This window comes from Camelus bactrianus, chromosome 8, assembly GCF_048773025.1.
Source record: "Camelus bactrianus isolate YW-2024 breed Bactrian camel chromosome 8, ASM4877302v1, whole genome shotgun sequence".
NCBI lineage: Eukaryota > Metazoa > Chordata > Mammalia > Artiodactyla > Camelidae > Camelus > Camelus bactrianus.
Genome location: NC_133546.1, coordinates 38240182 through 38261460, shown reverse-complemented (window position 1 = coordinate 38261460; position 21279 = coordinate 38240182). Strand labels below are relative to the sequence as shown.

General features: G+C 39.7%; 1 protein-coding gene across 1 annotated transcript in view; it reads left to right on the top strand.

The window, feature by feature from the left end:
• Positions 1-21279, top strand: part of SLC35F1 (solute carrier family 35 member F1) — a 352447-nt gene that overhangs the window by 190950 nt on the left and 140218 nt on the right. The window contains exon 2 of the mRNA XM_074368432.1: positions 16875-17050. Coding sequence (XP_074224533.1) covers positions 16875-17050 — 176 coding nt within the window. The remainder of the gene's footprint in view (positions 1-16874; positions 17051-21279) is intronic.

Below are 21279 nucleotides of genomic sequence, written 5' to 3'. Positions count from 1 at the left end.
CCACAAGAGCCAGGAGAAATGTGTTGGTCCACAAATGAGCCACTTAGAGCAGTGGGTGGTTGATGAAGGCTAGTCAGTAAATAGTTCTGAGTCCCAGAATGAAGCCACACAAGGCAGAGTGTAATAAATACAACCCCAAGTTGAATTTGAGGCAGAGACCTAGACCATGGTGACTTGATGTGGGCAGCACTGCTGTTTGCCTCTGCTTTCTGAGTATGACCTTATGAGGCAGGCCTCTCCTGGGGTGTGCAACCAGGACTAGAAAAATCTGATGACATGTAAAAGAAAAGCTCTCCAAGATGTGCACACGTGCACAGCGGCTCGGAACTGCTGTCTTACAGACCTGCAATTGCTTCCCTCCGAGAAGCGGCAGAAGTGAACATCAGGATCTGTACTACCTTCTCCCCCTTCCTCTTCTTCCTGCTCTTCCTCCTCCTGCTCTTCCTTCACCTCCTCCTTCTCCTTTTTCTTCTTCAAGTTCTGTCTTTCATTTTGTCAAGGCAAGGATTAAAATTGAATCTTGACTTCCTGTTTTGCCACTCAGAGTGAGGGACACATTTGGAAAGCTTACTTCTTTAAGTGCTTTTTTTTTTTTTTTTTTTTTGTAGTATAGTCAGCTTATGAGGTATCAATTTCTGGTGTAATGTTTTAGTCATACATATACATACATGTCTTCGTTTTCATATTCTTTTTCATTATGGGTTACTACAAGTTATTGAATATAGTTCCCTGTGCTATACAATAGAAACTTGTTGTTTATCTATTTTATACATAGGAGTTTGTATCTGCTAATCCCAAATTCCTAATTTATCCCTCCATCACCCCCTTTCCCTTTTGGTAACCATAAGTTTGTTTTCCATGTCTGTAAGTCTGTTTCTGTTTTATAAATAAGTTCGTTTGTATCATTTTTTAGGTTCCACGTGTATGTAAGTGGTATCAAATGATATTTGTCTTTCTCTGTCTGACTTACTTCACTTAGTATAATAGTCTTTAGCTCTATCCATGTTGCTGCAAATGACATTATTTCATTCTTTTTAATGGCTGAGTAGTCTTCCTGTGTGTGTGTGTGTGTTTGTGTGTGTGTGTGTGTGTACCACAACTTCTTTATCCAGTCATCTGTCAATGGATGTTTAGATTGTGGAAAGCTTACTTCGTAACAGAGGTTGTATATACAAAGGCTAAACCAGTAGACAGAAAAAGTCAAGTAGGTAGGTATTAAAAAAAAGAATGTCACCTCTCTATGGGCTTATAAGTAAACAATTCCCCTTTATTATGATGTATATTTCTAAAATAGCTATGGACCGTGCTAGGCACTTTGGAAAGCCCCACACCCCCATCTTTAGTGTATAAATGTGCTCAGGATGCAAGTTTACCAGAGAGCTATTAAAACACAAAATAACCAAATTTCAAGTATGGCTCTTACTAAGATACTGATAAACTAAGAAGTTAATAATCCTTCTATCCTTCAAAATTATCCTCCAGGATATAAACTCTTCGTTAATCATAGCATTCTCTCAAAAATATCAGTCAAAAAGTTTTGATGCTGCTTGAATTCTCTATTATGTTTCTACAGCAGAAATATTGTTTCTGTTGTTTCACCAAAAGATGCATATGAAATCAAGGAGAGGATTGACGCATTGTGAGAGCTCCACCTTTGAAGGCATTTAGATGTAGGGTAATGGCCATCTGTGCTGGTGGTTGTGTAGGGTCCTGCCCAGGCCCTTAATTTGGCGTGGCTTCTCTTCCAGCCAGCTGAGCTTCCCACTTGCTTCACAGCCCAGCTGGATTTCAGCATCTGTCCCCACATGCACAGGTTAAACACCTGCTGACTTCTCAGTCCTCGGAAGGCCTTTACTGCTCATGGAGTGAAGGGCAGTTGGAGCCTGGACAGCACATTTGGGTGATTTGTGACACTACAACTAAATGCACTGTACAAAATTCACATTCTCTCCAACATAATTCCCTCACCAGTTCTCCTCCCAGTATTTCTGCAGAGGGACAATAGCACCAGGTATTGATCACCTGTTTCTCACAGTTGGGAGAAGGGCAGCTCTTGAATCAGATCTTCCTCATAGGTCCAGAAGCCAGATACTCACTTTTGTGAGTGATCCTGTGAAAGGCTGAGCTTCCTGGTTCCCACCTCCGTGCACGGGGCTGTAGGGACGACCGGGACGCAGAGGAGCAGAAGCCGCTGGAGCATCCCCACCCCCTCCGACTTTACTCCCCGCTCTCTCCCCAAGTCAGAGAAGCTATCATCCTTGCCCATAATAAAACGCTAAGCATTTCCAAAGGATGAGGAAAAGGGAGGATTTTAGGGAGGCAAGATTATTTACTCTTCACTGACTTTCTTAGCTAACCGAAATGGAGCTAAACTTTTCCAAGAGTCGAAGACATTGAGACCTTCTGTTCCACAAATTTCCATAAAATCAATAAAATCTGACTCCAAGTTTCTTGGCTCTGGACTCAAGAGGAAATTCTCTCTCAGCCATTTGGGGTAGGGATTCCCTTTCTCCACTCCCAGTTCACCCCAAAACCTGACACACCATTCCTTCCAATCCCGTCTCTTCCTTGGGGGCAAACAGATGGCTCAGGCCCTCGTGCACACCAGATCGCACTGGACCATCAGGAAGCGTATTTGAAAACCTGCACTGTCCCTTGGAATCCAGAAGATTTGCAGGTTTTATACAGCCCGGGGCACAGAAATCTACACAGGCAAGGGGCTGTGGTTCCTGGGATGTAGCTTCCCTAAATGGTTTACCAAACCAATCTCCCTGGGTGTCTGCACCCGTCCCCTCCCCAGCGTGGCATGAGGGGTTGGGGCCGGGTCCTTTCACTTGTAGAACCCATCCTAGTCTTGGAGAATCTTCCTCCAATTGGTACTTTTGTGCCCTCCTCTCTTCAGCTGTTGTCTGCCTTCCCCACCTCTACACAATCCCCTCCACGGGATCCCAGAAACAAATTAGCCCTCTGTTTTTAGTCCTCTGTTTTCCTTTCCAATGGAAACTGTTCTTATGCCAGGGAATGCAAAGTCTGAGAGGAAAAAAATACATATAGGAGGAAACCCACATAACTAAACACCTCAGTAAATGATTTTACTATCTATACAAAGTCAATCCTAGACTCTTTTCTGCCAGTCTTTCTGAAGTTAATGTGATATTTGTCTCACTCAAGGAAGAAATGACCCAAGGTCAACCTGACCTCTTATTCACACTAAGGGAAAATATCAGCAACCAGGTCATTAAATAAAGCCCATTATGCCTTTCTTACTCATAGAACTTCATTAGGTTTATCGAAAATGTGCTTGAACAATAATCTAATTTATCTTGCTCCAAGTAATTTAATTGGAATTCAATTAAATTCAGCAGAACGCATACATCATTTCAGATGTTACAGTACACCTTGATTCATTTTATTTGCAATTTTTACTCTAAAGATGCAGTGGAGTTATTTGGCCTTGCGGTAGTCTATCCAAAGTAATCCATTTCATGCACAAACTGACTGGTCCTCAGGAACACTAAGGGAAACAAAACGTGTTCGCCATTATGCATGCCGCACACCCCATTTGAATTTAATCTCTTTGGCAGCATGTGCTCTGGGCACACAGCTACTTCAAATATCAGTTTGCTTATACTGCCAAAAAGACCTTTTTAGCCCCTCCCTTGTTTTCCATCCGACACATATAAATGGATCAGTAAAGGAAAAAAATGATATTCAGGCTCTATTCAAATTATCTCCATAGCCACTATTAAAACTTTAAGCTGTCAATCCAAAAGCACAGGCAACAAAAGCAAAAATAAACTAGTGGGGCTGCATCAAACTAAAAAGCTTCTGCACAGCAAAGGAAACAGTCAACAAAATGAAAAGGCAACCTACCGAATGGGAGAAAATATTTACAAACTGTATATCTGATAAAGGAGTTAATATTCAAAATATAAAAGGAACTCATATAACTCAATAGTTAAAAAAAAAAAAAAAATTAAAGGTGAGCAAAACACCCGAATAGACATTTTTTCAAAGAAGACACACAAATGGCCAACAGGTATAGGAAAAGGTGCTCAACATTATTGATCATTGGGTAAATGCAAATCAAAGCACAATGAGATATCACCACACACCTGTTTGGGTGTCTGTTATCAAAAATGTAAGAGATCGTAGGTGTTGACAAGGATGTAGAGATAAAGGAACCCTCGTACACTGTTAATAAGAATGTAACTTGGTACTGCCATTGTGGAAAACAATATGACAATATGGGAGTTCTTCAAAAAATTAAGAATAGAACTACCATATGACCCAGCAATCCCACTTCTGGGTATATAGCCAGAAAATGAAATCAATATCTCAAAGAGATCCCTGCACTCCCAGGTTCATTCCAGCATTATTCACAATAGCCACAATATGGAAACAGCCTAAGTGGCCTCAATGGAGGAGTGGATAGAAAAGATGTGAGATTTTATATATATACATTACATTATAAATAAACATTATATATGTAACATATATATTATAATATATATATATTATAATATTATGTATTATATAATATATATATATTATTCAGCCATAAAATAGAAGGAAATCCTACCATTTGCTACAACATGGATGAATCTGGATGGCATTATTCTAAGTGAAAAAAGCCAGACAGAGAAAGACAAATGCTGTATGACTTCACTGCTAAGGTGAAAGTCAAACTCATAGAACCAGAGAGTAGGGTAGTTGTTGCCGGGGCCTGAAGGATGGGGTAAATGGTGAGATATGGTCAAAGTTAGAAAGTTTCAGTTATAAGATGATCAAGCTCTGGAGATCTAATGTATAGCGTGGTGATTATACCCTTGAAACTTGCTAAGAGAGTAGTTCTTAAGTGTTTTCAGCACACACACAAAGGTAACTATGTGAGATGACGGATGTGTTCATTAACTTGACAGTGGTAATCATTTCACAGTGTATACATAGGTTCAATCATCACATTGTACACCTTGAAAATCACATCATATAACCTATATATACATATACAATTTTTTATTTGTCAGTCATACCTCAATAAAGCTGGGGAAGAAAGCAAAACCAAAAACAAAACTTTAGAAGTTCAAGACAACTAATGATGGAGTTTGAAACTCTCTTCTTTAGAGATGCTGTTGTTCAAAATACTAAAGTGTCTGGAAATTGTGTTTCTGTTAAGAAGTAGACTTGCTGTACTGGGAAACAATTGGTCTTATTAATACAATCTTAAAGGGCCTGGCCCCACATGGGTCCCACATAAGTACTTGGAAGGACGCTGACCTAATTCGCTTTCCAGGAGGAGCGCCGCAGTACTGTGTTTTGGCTTGTTGGTGACCAGAATTCGTTTAATATAGCCAAAATTCTCCAAGGTTGTATGGTTCTGTGATTCAAGAAACAAAGGGGGATAACAAGTGTCTTTCCACTACATTTTCTTGATCCCAGATTGCTATAGATGAGGCAATCCCAAGTAGAAAGGAGCCCTGTGCCTTCTGGGTTTACCCGTGTGCTGGAGTGGCTGTGACGCCTCAGCACTGTTGCAGCCACTAGGCTGCTTCACTGCAGCTCCTTCATCTGAGGAGCATTAGATAGTTTTAAGAACATAGACTGGGGGTGGGGGGAGGTAAAAAATATGCTTTTAGTGGAAAAAAAAAAAAGGTAGAATTAAATTGGATTATCTATTTTTCAGCTCTTGAAATTTTACTTAACTTCCCTGTTAGTGGAACTTTAAAATATTGAATGAGGCCATTGCTATCCTTTTTAATTTGAAAGATAAATCTCAACACCGTCTTCTTTGGTATTTTGCCACACGCCCATCGGATGCTCTCTGTGCCTTGGACAGTGTGGACGTACCACTGCAGCCTTTATTAGGTGAGCCAGGTGAGCCAGGTGAAATGTGCCAGAGTTCTGAAATTGCTTGGATTTACCCAAGTCTTGACAGGCTGATCTCTTTTACATAGAACATGAATTTAATGAGAAGGCTCATTTTCAGAATAAAAATCACTATGGCACCGTTGGTTTGTAATCTGGCCTGATGTGTTTACCATAAGGTGGAGTCCTGGTACCTTTTAAAAAGTTGGAATATTTTGTATCTCGTGAACCAACCTGGTTGTCTTTGAACAAATTCATCAGTTTAATATTGTGTTTGTTTTCTTTTCCCACCAGTCCCCATTCCTGCCTCCAGTCTTAAAGGTTCTCCTTGGATTGCCTAGCCTCAGGAGGTCTCTTCCCCACCAGTCTGTCCTTCTGTCTTCTTCCATGCTAAAGGCAGTTGATAACCTCTTGGTATTTTCCATTTAAGGACATCCCTTCCTTCCGATCTTCTAATTGCCTTCTCTTTTAACCCCAAAGCAGGAGTGGCAATAGTAGATTGCTGCTGCTGTTGTTGTTAGAATCATCCCTACAGGAGAAATTTCAACAGGTTAAATTTCTTAAATATTATACTGAACTATGGTAAATATCCCATGTTCATTCTTACAGAAGACCTTTTCCTCTAGAGTAAATTTCACCTAGGCCATGCTGCAAAAATTGGATTTTGATGTAATTTTGAGTTTTTTTCAAGGTAGTATGCTAGAAGTACTGAGGTGAAATTACTCCTTTATTGTCAGATCCTTGTGATGGGACAATTGGAGTCATCTTGTGATGGAAAGAATGAGGAAGAAAAATGTGAGCTTGTCTCCACTCAGAGAATCCTTTTGTGACTTGAAAGCAAAAGCCAGATATATTTGTCTTCTAAAATGAGGCATGGCTTCCCTATTTATTTATCCTTAGTTCCCTGCATGTTCTTTCAAGTAAAAGGCATAATTGATGATCTCAGTTGATTATACATTTTTCAAGCAGGTTTTAATTGTGTGTGGAGAAGTTCAGCATTTTGGAATCTAATTTTCCCAATTTGCTCTACTTCAAATGCACTACACTCCATGCATACAAATTTGGTAAATATGTGATAAAATAATGGAATTTGACATGAGTCTTGTTTTAAAATAAGTGAGTCACCAGTCCACTTTCATAGTTTCTTTGTTTTTATTCAGTAGATTTTAAAGTTAAATGTTTGCCATTTGGCCCCAGGTTTCACTAACATAATTCAAAATGCAAAGTTAAAAGCATTTTGTAATGAAAAATGTCAGTCATTTAAAAATGCATCAAGAAAGAAAACAGCAACTCAGTCCTCCTAAAAATGTAGTCATCTCTTTCCTGTTCTCCAAGATGTTAGCAAGGGTTAGAATTCGAGTCAGAGATTCCTATTTAAAACCAAGATCTGTTAGTTTCATCATAGTTGTGTCAGGTGAGGCTCTTTACAAATTCCTCATTTCTTCTTTTTGTTTTTGTTTTTGCTTTTGCTTTCCTTCCTCAATTTCTGAAGGACAGGAATCCTTTACACTTTCCATATTTTGGACTAAATTAATTAGTCAGAACTTGAGGAAATAAATGTGGGATGCACGTTAGCAATAGCTTCTCTACTCTTTTTCTCAATGTGTCATAATTCAATCATATAGATAGATTTAAGTAATCAATATGAGTATTTGTTCCTTCCAAAATGTACTAAAAGATAATGAGAGATATAAAATGTCTCATTTAGTCTTCAGGACAGCCCTGAGAGATATATTTTGTCCCCATTTTGTAGATCCAGGAAGAAAATATTATCATTATTTTATACGTGAAAAGAATAAAACCTTTATTTTATATATGGAAAAAATAAGAAAATAATTAAGGTCAACTAATTTTTAACATATAAATTGACTTGGCGCAGTCACTCAATTTGTAATCAGAAGGTTGAAATTTTAGTTTTTAACTGCTGTGTAATTTTATTTTTCTTTTCCTTGTCTTTTTTCCTTATCCATTTTATTCCTTCCTTTCTTCTTTCTTTCTGTTTTTTTCTTTTTAGTAACAGCTTTATGGAGATGAAATTCACATATCATACAATTTATCCACTTAAAGTATACAAGTCAATGGTTTTAAGTACATTAGTATTTAGTATACAGACATGTACAACTAACATGACAGTCAATTTTAGAACATTTTATCACCTCAAAATGAAACCCTATACCCTTTAATTATCACCTCCATATTCTCTCCATCCCTTTAGCAAGAAGCTATCTACTTTCTGTCTCTGTAGATTTGCCTGTTCTGGACATGTTGTGTAAATGGAATTATGTAAAATGTGGTCTTTGGGGACTGGCTTCTTTAGATGGCTGACTTTTTAAAGATACATGAGATTCTCTGACAAAGGAGTGGATGTTCTGCTGTCCGATGGGGTTCATGGTAGCCCCTCGACTTCACCCAGTTTATACGGGTCTGGTTAGAGGATTTAGCGATTATCTCATCTCAGAAACTCAGCTTCACAAAGAGGATTGTTGGCTTAAAAATGATTGCTACACAAAAGCTGGGAGTCAAAGATAATACCAAAATATACCATAAATAAATAACCCCCAAAAAAGCACTCAATTGAAACTTCTCTTTTTCTTAATCTGACCTTTCTCCATCAGCCACATGGCAAAGTAAAACAAACACAGTGAAATCTAATCACATGTAGCAAAAATATTAACTACAGTTTGTACTTGTCAATTAAGACAATTATAAATATGAATTTCCTTCCACTTTTATTAAGGATGGACTTTGCTCTAAGGATACAGTGTGCCTTAAGATACTACCTGACACAATGTTAGTAAGCCATTAAAAAATTAAAGAACTATACATAAAAATATCTTTTGCAATTTAGAGGGGAGGGAAAGGAGTTATTTTTAAAATCATACCACCCATGACTTAGAAAAAATTCCCTTAAATGTAATACCAAATGTTTAATTAGTCTCAATTGGTATTTCTTACTTATTAATAAATGATCAAAATCCTTATGCTACTGGAGAAATTCCTCTTCGTCTTGTCACTGTAAAGTTGGTTGTGTTAACCAAGAAAAATAAGATGGCAACAGACTACAGCACATTCTTCAAGTTATATTGAAAGATGCATAGAAAACCATGCTGAAGATTTGAAGAAGCATGTGTTAAAAGACTGCAGCTCGGCAGCGCTGGGATGAAAGCACAGGTGTGTCTCTCATGCCTCAATCAGGAGTGGATGTACTGGGAAACTAATGGAGTTTCAGGATGCCGAACTTACTTGGAGCTATCTGGTTCTTCAGTCTTGCTTCTTAGTGAAAGTTTCCTCCCATCATACAAGCAGGATTTGGTTCTGACTAATGGAATGAGCAAAGACATTTGAGAACATTATGGCAGGAGCTTACTTCATTTCCTTTGCTCAGAAATTCCAAAGAACCATTCCTACTGAATTAAAACCCTACACTTGAAGTCCCTCTGCTTTTTACCTCTCTTTACCCAGCTCTGCTATTTTTATGATTCTTACCGACCAGCCAAGTGATTCCGTGTGTCAGTCTCTGCTTCTGAGACAGCCCAGCCTTCTTTTTTCCTGGACTGACACTCCAACTTCAAAATACCAAATTACTTCTCTCCCATTATTTAAAACAAACAAACAAAAATGACTCAAAACTATATTCTCCATGAAACCTTTCCATATTTGCTTTGCCAGTTTTAAAGACTGAAATTATCTCCAATAACTTCCAGCAATTTTATATAGACTCACTGGAGTAGGTAGGTATTTTTATGCTCTCTATTCAAATAGTTTCCCTTATTTACCTTCCATGCCCCTCTAAGCTTCTTGGAGGCAGGGGCCAAATATTCCTCTCTCATAACCTGTACCCAGCAGGCCTTGGCAATTGCTGCTGACTGATCTGTTTCTCTCAGCTAATCCCCAAACCCCCAGAGTGTGCACATAATAAATGAGTCAACATTGCTGGTAACTCAGCTACCAAAGAGTTTAATCAAACACACAAAAGGAATAGACTTCACGATCAAAGGTACCAATTTCAGGAGTTAATGATCACACTACAGCGTCTTCTGAAAGTAAGTCAGAATTTTGGAGTAGAAGGAAATGTAAAGCTCATTATCTTAGCCTGAGTTCCCCAGAAAACAGAGGCTTCGGTGCTACTTCTTCACTAAGGACTGCAATTCCAGGGAGCAGGAGTGAGGGAGGGAAGGAGAAAGAGAGACAGTACTAGGTCATGAGTACCCAACAGGGCTCCTCGTGAGGCAGGAACATCTTCAGAGAGCCCGTCGAAGTGACTGCTTCTCAAGATCCTCTGCCTGGGGGTGGGGGTGAGGGAGAGAGAAGAATCTGTCTGCTTTAGTTGCCTAGTAGCCAAGTGCAATAATTCCCCTGCACTTCCCTGTGGCTGATGAGTGGGCGCCAAGTAGGTCCCCACAGGGTCTGGCCCTCAGCGTCAACCTGGACTCTCCAGGGTGGAAGACACAAGGTACACAGAATGGATATGAAGCACGGCGCCACTGGGCTGTGTCCACAAAATATTAGTTATAGCCTGTTTGGAATCTGTCATAGCAGCCACCACTGGAGCTCGAGTAAGTGACCAGAGGCCTTGGAGATGGGTGAGACCAAGAGGATTCGAATGGGAGCATGTGTCTTACACACTCATCAATTAAAATATCCTTACTTTACATGACAGAGTCCAAGCCCAGAGTTGGAGATGCACAAGATCATGGAGCTTAATCAATGGAACTCACGAGCCAGGAACGTCTAACTCCCTGTTTGGTGCCTTTTCACTCTTCCTTCCCACTTCTGTGACATATGACATCCAGCATGCACACACATCTGTGACTGACTCATCCTCTCACATCAGAGTTTCAAGTGTCTCCTAAACTTGGTACCTCCTAGACTCACTGAAATCTTTTAGGAGAGCTTCCTTGGTTTCCTCTAAAAGACAAAAACAAAAAATCTGACACCACAAAGCTAGAGAACAGATTAAATTCCATGAATAAAGAATCAGAGGCAAGGAAACTCCAGTTAATGAAATCTTACTTGCTTCTTGCCTAATAGTCTTACATAGAAGTCTAATTAATACTTAAATGAAATAAAACCTTTCAGCAAAGAGCTTTAAGAAGCCAATGTCTTAACTTATGAAAACAAGAATCTTATCAAAGAACATGGTAGAACACATTCTTCCCACGTTCACATGGTACTGTGTTAGTCAAGGCAGTGTACTTAAGTGTTCTTTATGTATGTGTATCTGAATTCATATGCTGACTCAGATCTGACATGACTTGCCTGCGAATAGTTAACAGAATGAAGATGTCTCTGCAGAAAGGTTGATATGCTCTAATTCAAGATGATGACATAATTGTTTCACTTTCATGCCAAAGAATCACAAAGCAATATGATTATGTAATTCAATTGAAATTGTTCAGACTTTTTAAAAAGAATATAGTCTTATAACTAAGGGAAGAAAAGATTCAACTTATGTTTTACTTTAAACCTTATTATTTTAGATATCTACTTTGTAGAACACAAGTTTCTTCACCAGATTCTAAAGTCTTTCTCTTTAACAGAACAAAGTACTTGTGATGATGGTTTATGTCAGTCTTTACGAATACAAGCTCTATTATAACAGGTACTCAGCTTCCAGCAGCACCGTTAAGACTCATGCATTTTTCATTGTCTAGTCATTCTGAATTTAAAGTGGATAGGATGTCTTTTTAAATGCACAAACAAAGAAGATGAAAATGTGTATCATAGTCTCTTCTCCATGTCTGCTGCTAAAATTATTGGAACTATGTATCCTATGTTAGTATGCATCTGGTGTGCTATTCTATATACTATATGAATAACCAAGCTCCCCGTGCAAAATTCCACCCCGTGCCATATTTAGCATCATTTTTGCAAGATAGCACCTTACCAGGCTTGTTCAGAAATACACCAGAAAAGAGCTTATTAATCTCAGTGCCTAACTGGCAGATGGAATACAGTACAAACAAGGTGGTTTTTGTCTTTCAGAACTAGAAGTTTTTCAAGATAAGATAAGCAGACATCTTTAAGTTCTTCTAATCCTTTTCATTTGTAGATATTTGTTGACTTGTAAATTTGTTCACTCATTCATTCTGTATTTATTTGAGCATTAATTTCCTTCCCAGCCATCAGTCTTCAAGGCACCAGGGACAGAGAAATGACTAGAATACATTCTCTTCTTTTCAGGAGCCCTTGAGTTTCAGGAGCTCAGGTGAGCTCAAAGAGGGACAGGAACATACAGATGAGGACACTTAACTCAGCCTTGTTGTGCATAGGGTGGCCAAGGGGAGGCTTTCTGGAGAAGATGGTGCCTTAAGATTATAAGGAATTTGGTGAAGGGACCACAGATCTACCATGGTTAGTATGGGGAAAAAATTGTTGGAAGAGATAAGGTGACAGTAAATGATGTGGAAAGATCCTAAAGCAGAGAGAGTGTGGTAGGGAGACATTCTGTGAAACAAATCACCAAAAGAATTTGTTCTGTGTGACAGAAGAACAAAAGAGAACTTGATGAAAGTAAGATGGTGGGGCAGTGAGGGTGGGAGTGGTGGGAGGTGGAATTAGCAGAATGTCAACATCTAAGTTTATTTATATTTTTATTTATTTACTTCTTAATTTGCTTTGGTGACCCTCGTGACTTAGCTCAGACGTGCAGACAGCAACAGTAACGGTACCTAGCTCCCTTCACTTAGGGAAGGACTTGTGAGCTAATCTGATAAAAGGTCCCTTCCATTCCTTCCTGTTTTACTAGTCATGTTTATTAGCTTGATGGAGAAAACCATAATTTGCATTTTCTATCAAATCACACCAGCAGCAGCTGAATGACATGGCCACTAATTAAAAGCAGAAATTGAACACTGCAGATTTGTTCTTTTGTTAGGCTGAAGAAACAAGAGTAGGCTTGTGTTGACCTCTTGTTGAAAGGCGCACATCATAGATGTCTTGGTGGAAGAGTTTCATCAGTCAGTTTGGCCAACTTGTTTTGTCTTCACCTTCTCCAGTATATTTCTGGAAACTAGCCAGTTAGATTTAGCCCTGTGTTCTCTGCCCTCTCTGAGGGCAAAGAGTTTTTTTTTTTTTTTTTTTAATGGTGTATCGATGGTGTAGCTTAGTAATTAGGAAGCTGGGATTTGGAGTCATATGACTTCGTTTCCATCCAAGCTCTTCCCCCCTGCTAGCTCTGTGACCTTGGGCTGGCTGCTTATCTCTCTAAGCATCAGTTTACCTATCTATAAAATGGAACCATAATAAGACCTACTTTATAAAGTTATTGTGAGGATTAAATCAGATAGTATGTATAAATCTAAGCCTAGGACTTGACACATGGTAAGAAGTTATCAAATATGAATTATTATTGCTATTTCATCTTAACTGGCTCCATTTTGTACTAAGTTATTTGGGAACTGAGTTCCAAAATCTTGGTTTAGTAGTTCCCCAGTGACAAGGACTATGTCTTATTCATCTCTGAATATATGTGCCTGGCATGAGAAAGCTGTTTTATTGGCACATATACATCCAAAGGACTAAAATTTTATTCTATTATGTAAGTAATCAGTCGTATTTTTTTTGTAGGTTGATTTTGTTCAGGATATTGCCAAGGTTTCAAATTACCATGGTCATAATTTAAGCAGCTGTAGGAATTACCATGTCACAGCAGTAGTTGTTGACCTTCTTTCCCCAAGGGGACACGCTCCTTGTACAGCATCCTCCAGGCGACATACTCGGTACCGGGAGCCACTCTCCAGATATGAGCTGTGACTCTCGCCACTTCTCCTTCACTTAGGGATGTAAGTTATTATGCAGATAAGAGTGACCCATTGAGAGGATAATCATGAATCCATCCTAAATTATTTTTTAAATCATTATTCTTTTCACTGTCTTTGTTATTATTGTGTTATGTAGTGACTAGATCAAACTTCTTCAATTAATTCTTTGAATTCTTTAGAATTCTTCCAGGTCAGCACTTTTATTCCTCACTACTTCCTGTCCAGTTAGTTACCTCTATCCCGTCTGTGAAATTGGCTGTTCCCTTGGTTTCCATGATACCAGTATTGCTCCGGTACTCCCTGCTCAGCCAAAAGTGGTCTTCAAAGGTTGGCAGTGACCAGTCCTCATGCTCTTATCCCCTAAGCAACGTTCAGTAGTACCACCATGCCCTCCACTAAGTTTCTGTTCCCTTGGTCTCCCTGACACTGAGAACTATCTCGGTCTTCCCCTTGGCCCTCTAACCACTTCCAGCTCCAGTGATGTGCCTCTTCTGTTTTACCTAAGCCTGATCTGGGGATTCTCCGGGGACTTTTTCCTAGGCTCTCTTATACTCTCTCCTATTCTTCCTTCCATGGTAATATCCATTTTCAGTACTTTAACCACCACTCTTGTATCTGTAACTTCCACATATTTTTCTCCTGGTTGATCTCCCTATCCATCTCTGATCTCATGATTCAAATACTGCCAGACCATTTGGAAGTTCATTCGGCAGCTCAAATTCAATATGCCAAAAATATTTATTATCTTTACACTAAAACCAACTCCTTACGATTTTTGGTTAGTGGCTATCACACTTCTCTTAGGCTGAGTTAATTCTGGTACTTCTCTTTATGTCTGCCTTTCTTTATTACTATTATTTTTTAATCTACCTTTCATTTCAACAAAACTGTTCAGTGTTACCTAGACCTATCTCTGCACTGTCTTTGAAGCCCTCTGTTTTATACTTCCTCTGAATGGTATTCCCCGGCGATAGATACAATGAAGAACATTATACCAACTTCACAGTAAAACTAATTATTAGTACAAGGATGGAGAAGTAAAGGAGATACATCCCAGGGAAGAGAGGACAGGGAAGAATTCTTAGAGGAGGTGACATAACGTATCTGAGCCAAATCTTGAACGGTGACCAGGAGTCAGATGGACAAGTCAGGATGAACATTCTGGAAATGATAACATGTGAAAATGAATGCCAAGCTAGAAGGCCGTGACTCATTGTTGAAGTGCAGGTAGCTCTGTGAAGCTGGAGCTCTGGCTTCCTGGGGCAAGAAAGTCGGGGAAAAAGACGGTAGAGCTCCTGAGGTAGTAAGAGTGGAGGGAGGCCATTTAGGGCCTTGTTCCAGTTACCACTTGCTGCATAACAAACCACCCCAAGCTTCCTGCCCTGAAACAACGCAGCCATTGATTATTTCTTACAGGTCTCCAACTGGGCAGTAATCTCTGGGGATGGCTCATCTCTGCTCCCTGCGACGCTGATTGGCACTGCCCCGTTGGGGCTAGAGGATCCAAATCCTCGCTCAGTGTCTGCGCTTTCAGCTGAGGCAGCAGTGGATGGCTGGGTCTCTCTTTTTCTTTTCACATGTCCCCTCCGTCTTCAGTAGTCTGACTTGGGGTTCTTTACATGGAAGCTGTATCCTAAGAGGGCAGAAAATGGAAGCCACAGAGCTTTTTAAGGCTTAGGCCCAGAAGTCACATGACATCTCTCCACCTGCATTCTATTGGTCAAAGTGAATCACAAGACCAGCTCAGCTTCCAGAAAAAGAGAATCGATCCCACCTCCCTTTGGGAGGAGCAGCCTGAATGTAGACAGCTGTGAGGAAAGGTTGGCAGCCATCTTTGTAGATGGTGGACCATAGGCCTTACAGATCACTGCATTCTAAGGGTACCATTCTACAGGGCACCATTAATAGGGTAGGATTTTAAGCAGCAGGCTGATATTTTACTTACGTGTTTAAAAATATCTCTTAGGCGCCTTCGTAAAGATTGAATTCAGGGGTCGGGGCCAGTACCTGGGAACAGAGCAGTCTACAAATCTACTTAGGCAGCCTCTGCCAACATGTTACAGGTTAACCTCAGGATAGTCTTTTTCATAGGCTCGCATGCCTTACCACAATTTTTCCTCCTCATGGAAGCAAAAGGAATGCCTTTTTCTTAAAAACAAGATGCTGCCAAGGTATCTGCCCAAGACCCTGTCCAGGGGCCCAGTGCCCCTTCCAGAAAGATGGATTCATGTCTGCCATGGGGGAGGAAGTATGTAATACTGCAAATGTTCTGCTTAATGCTTTTTCGTTTAGAAATAATGCTTCTTGCTTATTTTATGTTACTTTTTCTATAGATAAGAAAACCAGGAAAGTCAGATGAGACTTTGCGGAGGGCAGAAGCCTGCTTTGCAGAAGCCAGGGGCTTGTCCTGCATCAGAGCATGCAGATTACATGACCATAAAACCTACATGGGCATTTAGTTCTATGCAAAATAAACCCTTTGTCTCTTGCCTCTAATCTCCACTATAGTGGTCTGTAGGGTGAGCGCCTATAAAAAAGCCATGGAAAATATTTACAGAATTGGAAAAGTATCACACCACCTCAGTCATTAAATTTCCTTTGTGAAGAACAGCTTTAATGTTTCAGCAACTGTAACTTGAGCAGAAGAGGGCAGAGACTATTGCTCACCAGCGCTTGTTAGAGCAAACCAAGGCTCAAAATCTGGAAGTGGTGAGGAGATGGTCCTTCTAGATTTTGAGGGTTTTGTGTAGCTCCTTCACCTAAGTGTTTCTAGAGCCAAGATTTCAGTCAATGAAGGAAAAAAATCTCCCTTTTTTGGTGCAGTAACCTGAGGACCAGGTGGGAATATGGTCCCGCTTGGTCAGTGTTCAGCTTCTCTCCCAGGTTTCTGAACACTTAGTTCACACCGTGATGGACATCAGGATGATGTTAATTTCCCCCCCAGGCTCCAGAGCACAGTGGGTGGAAGCCAGGATCACGTGGAGAGATTTGGTCTCAGATCCCAGCTTTGCCACTTCCTAGTTCTGTGGCTCTGAGCAAATTCCTTAACCCCTGTAAATTCTGGCTTCTTCCTCTGCAAAACCTCAGTAATAACTGCACCTTCCTGGTAGGATTGCTGTGATGGATTAAAAGAAATACTGTTTATTGCACTTAGCCTAGTGAATGGCACAAGCGCTCGATAAATTTTAAGTGATTGTTCTAACGGACATTCTGCTGATCTTTGCTATGTTTCTCTTTATTTCTCAGGGAGATGTTAATCTCTGTGGCTCTAGGCCAGGTGTTATCCCTCCTTATTTGTGGAATTAGCTTGACCAGCAAGTACCTGTCAGAAGATTTCCATGCCAATACACCAGTCTTCCAGAGTTTCCTCAATTACATCCTCCTCTTCTTGGTCTATACCACCACACTAGCTGTCAGACAAGGTAAGCTTGCAAAACCCCAAGAATATAGCTTCGTTTCTCTTTTATAAACATCTGCAAGAATGATGAGCCATGACCGGATTAACTTTTTTCACTTACAGCATCATAAGACAATTTGAAACCCCAAACCTCACTTTTCTATTTTACAGTAATACAGCAAACAAAATGAATGAGTAAATCACAAAGAAGCATAAATTGTGTGAATTCAGCGGAAAGTGAGAAATGCATGTGTAGGCAGAAATATGTAATTGCTCACTATTTGAATTCCTGTTAACATGCCTTGTACTCCTCGGTGACTCTAAATAGAGTGCTTCTGTGGAACCTGGAATAGGTCTGATGAAGCTGTCCTAAATAATGGTAGCCCTGAGAAATCCAAGGGGATGACAGACAAATGCATGTTCTTTGGAAGAAAGATAAAAATAGTAAACACAAACAACTCTAGAAATAAGAAGGGGAAAAGAAGGAAAAGAAAGCTACCACAAATGGTCATGTGAGATGTTCTGTCTAAACTTAAAATAGGTAAAGCAATAAAACAAGTCCTCCAAGGGTCAGTGCAAGAAAAACTTATTAAGGGGCAACTGCAGTTGAAATCCTCGGGATATATCTTTGGAGGCTGTTCTTCAGAGACTTATGATTATACCATTGAATCTGGTGTAAACACTCTTATCTATGACCCAGAAATATCTAACAATCTTCCCCCAATAGCAGCTTTAGCTGTGAAATATACATAGAAAAATAATCATTAAGGGGTTTGAAGATAATCGTATCCCTGAATAATGAGTAAAGATACATGAATAGCTGTATACATCAATCCTAGTAGTCATTTTTTTTGAAACTTTGCTAAGAACTGTATATCAGCATTTAATTTTTACATTTCTTTATTTGGTTTGTTGTCCAGAATAATATTACTCAATTATAATGAATTGACCAGGACTAGATTTCATCTTAGAGGGAAAGTAAGTGAAAATGACCAAGTTAGGACTGAATTCCAATTTGACTGGGGATTTTTTTAAAGTAGTGGAGAAGCTGATTTCATTTACTTCTCAAAAACTGATGTTATTGGTGTCTGTTTTTAAAAATTTAACATCAGTAAACATAATTAATTTAAGAATAAAATTGCAAGTAAAACCTCAGGCTACAGAAGTTACAGACATTGAGTCTCAGCTGTGTTTCCTCAGTGTGACTTGGAAGCTAATGGTTTTGAATGCTAACAAACGCATTATCTAAACAGTATGACGTGCCGTGTCACCATTGGTGCTTCAACCAAGGAAAAGACTCCAGAGAGTGAGGCAACGGGGGAGGCATGTAATTAGACATTTACTTATGAGAGAGTTAACATGAGGAATGTATAGTCTGGTCATATCAAAAAGAGACAGCCATGCAGCTCAGTTTAAAGATGACCTAATGAAAGCTTGAATTAATAGTTTAGAATTTTTAAAGAATAGAATTGTTTAGCCCTGTACAAGCCCTGTTTATAATTATAAATAGTAAGAGTAAATTAAGAACAATTTTGCAACACTCTAATATAACAACAACAACAACAACAACAAAATCACATGAAACTGGTGAATTTATCTTCTCTAGGGATTTTTAGAATCAAGCTGTCCAGACTACAAGATGGTGAACTATAACTGGTCTTCGGGTTCTTGTCAGTCTTACTTTCCAGGAGCCCAGAGATTTAACAAAAACCCGCATCAGAGAAAATAAAATAAAATAAAGCCATTCTAAGAAGCAGAATAATTTCCCAGTTACAGGTAGAAACAGAAAATCTTAGAAAACTAAATGTAGAAAAAGACCCGAAGTTAAAAATAATACCCTCTGTTGGGGCTTTGTAATGTGCCAGCCACTATGTATGTGCATTACCTCCTTTATTCCTTCAAGCTAATGAAATCAGTATTATTATCCAAAAATTCTATAAATGAGAAAACGGAGGCTCCCCCAGCATCAGGACCCTTCTCCAAGCTACAGAACTAAGAAGTGTAGAGGCCCACCCTAGGCCAGGGCTGTGTGCCTTCATGGCCCAGCCTGCACCCATGTGAGGTCTGGGGGAGGTGAGAGGGGGAAAGGGAGACACTTCTGAAAAAAAGGAGGGGTTTTTCCTTTAAATTTCAAAACTCTGAATAAGAAACCAGCCCAGGATGTGAGGTCTAGTGAGGCACAGCCATGGGATCAGGTGGATGTGGTCATAGAGGGTGCAGGGAGTGGGTGGGGAGGGTGGACAGGGCAGAGGCACGATTGAAAAGAAGCCAAGGACTAGAAGTAGCAAGAAACTCAGAGGCGCTTTGGAAGGAAAAGACTGAGGCAGATCGGAGGAAATTCTGTCATCGCAGTCAGTGATGGAGAGAATCAATTTCTAAAATGCCCTATCCAGTAATTTCCCCCATTGCCTCAGATTGTCACTAAATTTGCTGGCGTGTCTTTTATCTGGGTGTTTACTTAGATTATTTGTTTGTTTTAGGCTTCATCTTTAGAAGTTTTAATAAGCTGGCATTAAGCTAACATCTGGAAATCAACATGGTAATTACATTAATTTTGTATAGGCTGATTCAGTGCTATGTTCTAGAGACACAGTAATCTCTTTCCTCGTGCACCTCAAGATTTGAGAGGGAATGAACAGAGCAAAGAGGAGATGAGGATGGAAAATGTGGTGTGTGAGGGAGGTGCTCTCATAGCCACATTTTCTCCTCCCTTCCCGGTGCTCCCTGACTACTCTTTCAGGAGGGCTGCAGGTTAGGATGGAGCAACATGCTGGCCTTCCCAATTCTTCCAGCACAGATATCACTGACCTTGCATAACCACCGTATTAATTTGATACCACCTTAGGCTACATAACAGCAAGAAGTTAGACTCAGGAAAATATTTTTAAACAAATCTTTCTTTATAATTTTAATCATATGACCTCTAAAAATGTCTGATCGCCACATGTAAACAGAATGTGGTAAATGTAAGAAGCCTTTCAAGAGCATTAAAGGGTAATGTTATTGCAAAAGCTTTGTGGAAATTTGACTTCAGGAAATTTGAATTCTATTTATCAAATTTGCTTTGGACTAAAGATCAAAGGGTCTGAAGCAGCAGGTTGCAGTATAAGTTTCAGTATAACTCCAGTTCAATCTAGACTTTTGAACTTGTCCCTGATTTTTAATTGGTTCCTACAAAAATTTGTAGGAAACCAAAAGTTGGTTCCTACAAAGACCATCCTCCTTAAAAAAAAAATTGTATCTTGTAGAACAAGTTTTAAGGATAGCACCTCTCCTGGATTGGAGCTAGGGTTTTTATTCTAGATGGTACTAAAAGTTTTAAAAATCTTACTGTTTATAATAACAAGCTTCATTAATACAACTTTGTAGGAAAAAATATACTTCAAAAAAGTAGTTCCATTGACATTGTATCAAATTTGAGAATTTAGATGAAATTTAGATAGCTGGTACATAGTTAGTTGTAACCACTTTTGAGACGTTACTCAGACAATTAAAATATACCCATTGAAGTAATGTCTGAAATCCAAACTCAGGCTGTGTGTACAAAGTAGAGCTTCAGGAATTGCAAAGAAGAACTTCTTTCTCCTCCTGTCTTTCTCCTGTACTCTCACTCTACTACCACGCTACAACCAGATGCAGTGGGGAGGGGGAGAGTTTCCCACACCACGTAATTCTGTGACACCAGCTGAGTGTCCTCCAATTTAACTCAGTTCTGACAGTTCCACCTGGAGATGGATAGAGGTTATCACCGGTGCTTCTGACCTACCTGCTATTGATCAGAAGTTTCCGTGAACCCCTCAGATTCATGGAGTTGGTTTGGTTAATTTGCTAAAGCGGCTCCCAGGACTCAGGAAAACAGTTTATTTACTGTTTACCAGTTAATTACAAAAGGATATGATAAAGGATCTAGATGTACAATCAGATGGAAGAGACAGGTAGGGCAAGGTATATGGCAAGGAACGCGGAGCCTCCGTGCCCTCTCTGGGTACACCACTCAGCTTCTCCACATCACGTGTTCACCAACCCCAAAGCTCTCCAAACCTCATTGGAATTTTTATGGAGGCTTCATTAGGTAGGCATAAGCATTAACTTCACTTCCAGCCCATCTCCCCTCTCTGGAGAATGGGAAGGTGAGGCCAAAAACCCCAAGCTTCTAATCATCGTGTGGTCTTTCTGGTGACCAACCCCATCCAAGAACCCACCGAGAGTCACCTCATTATAACAAAAAAAAATTCCTATCACCCTGGAAATTCT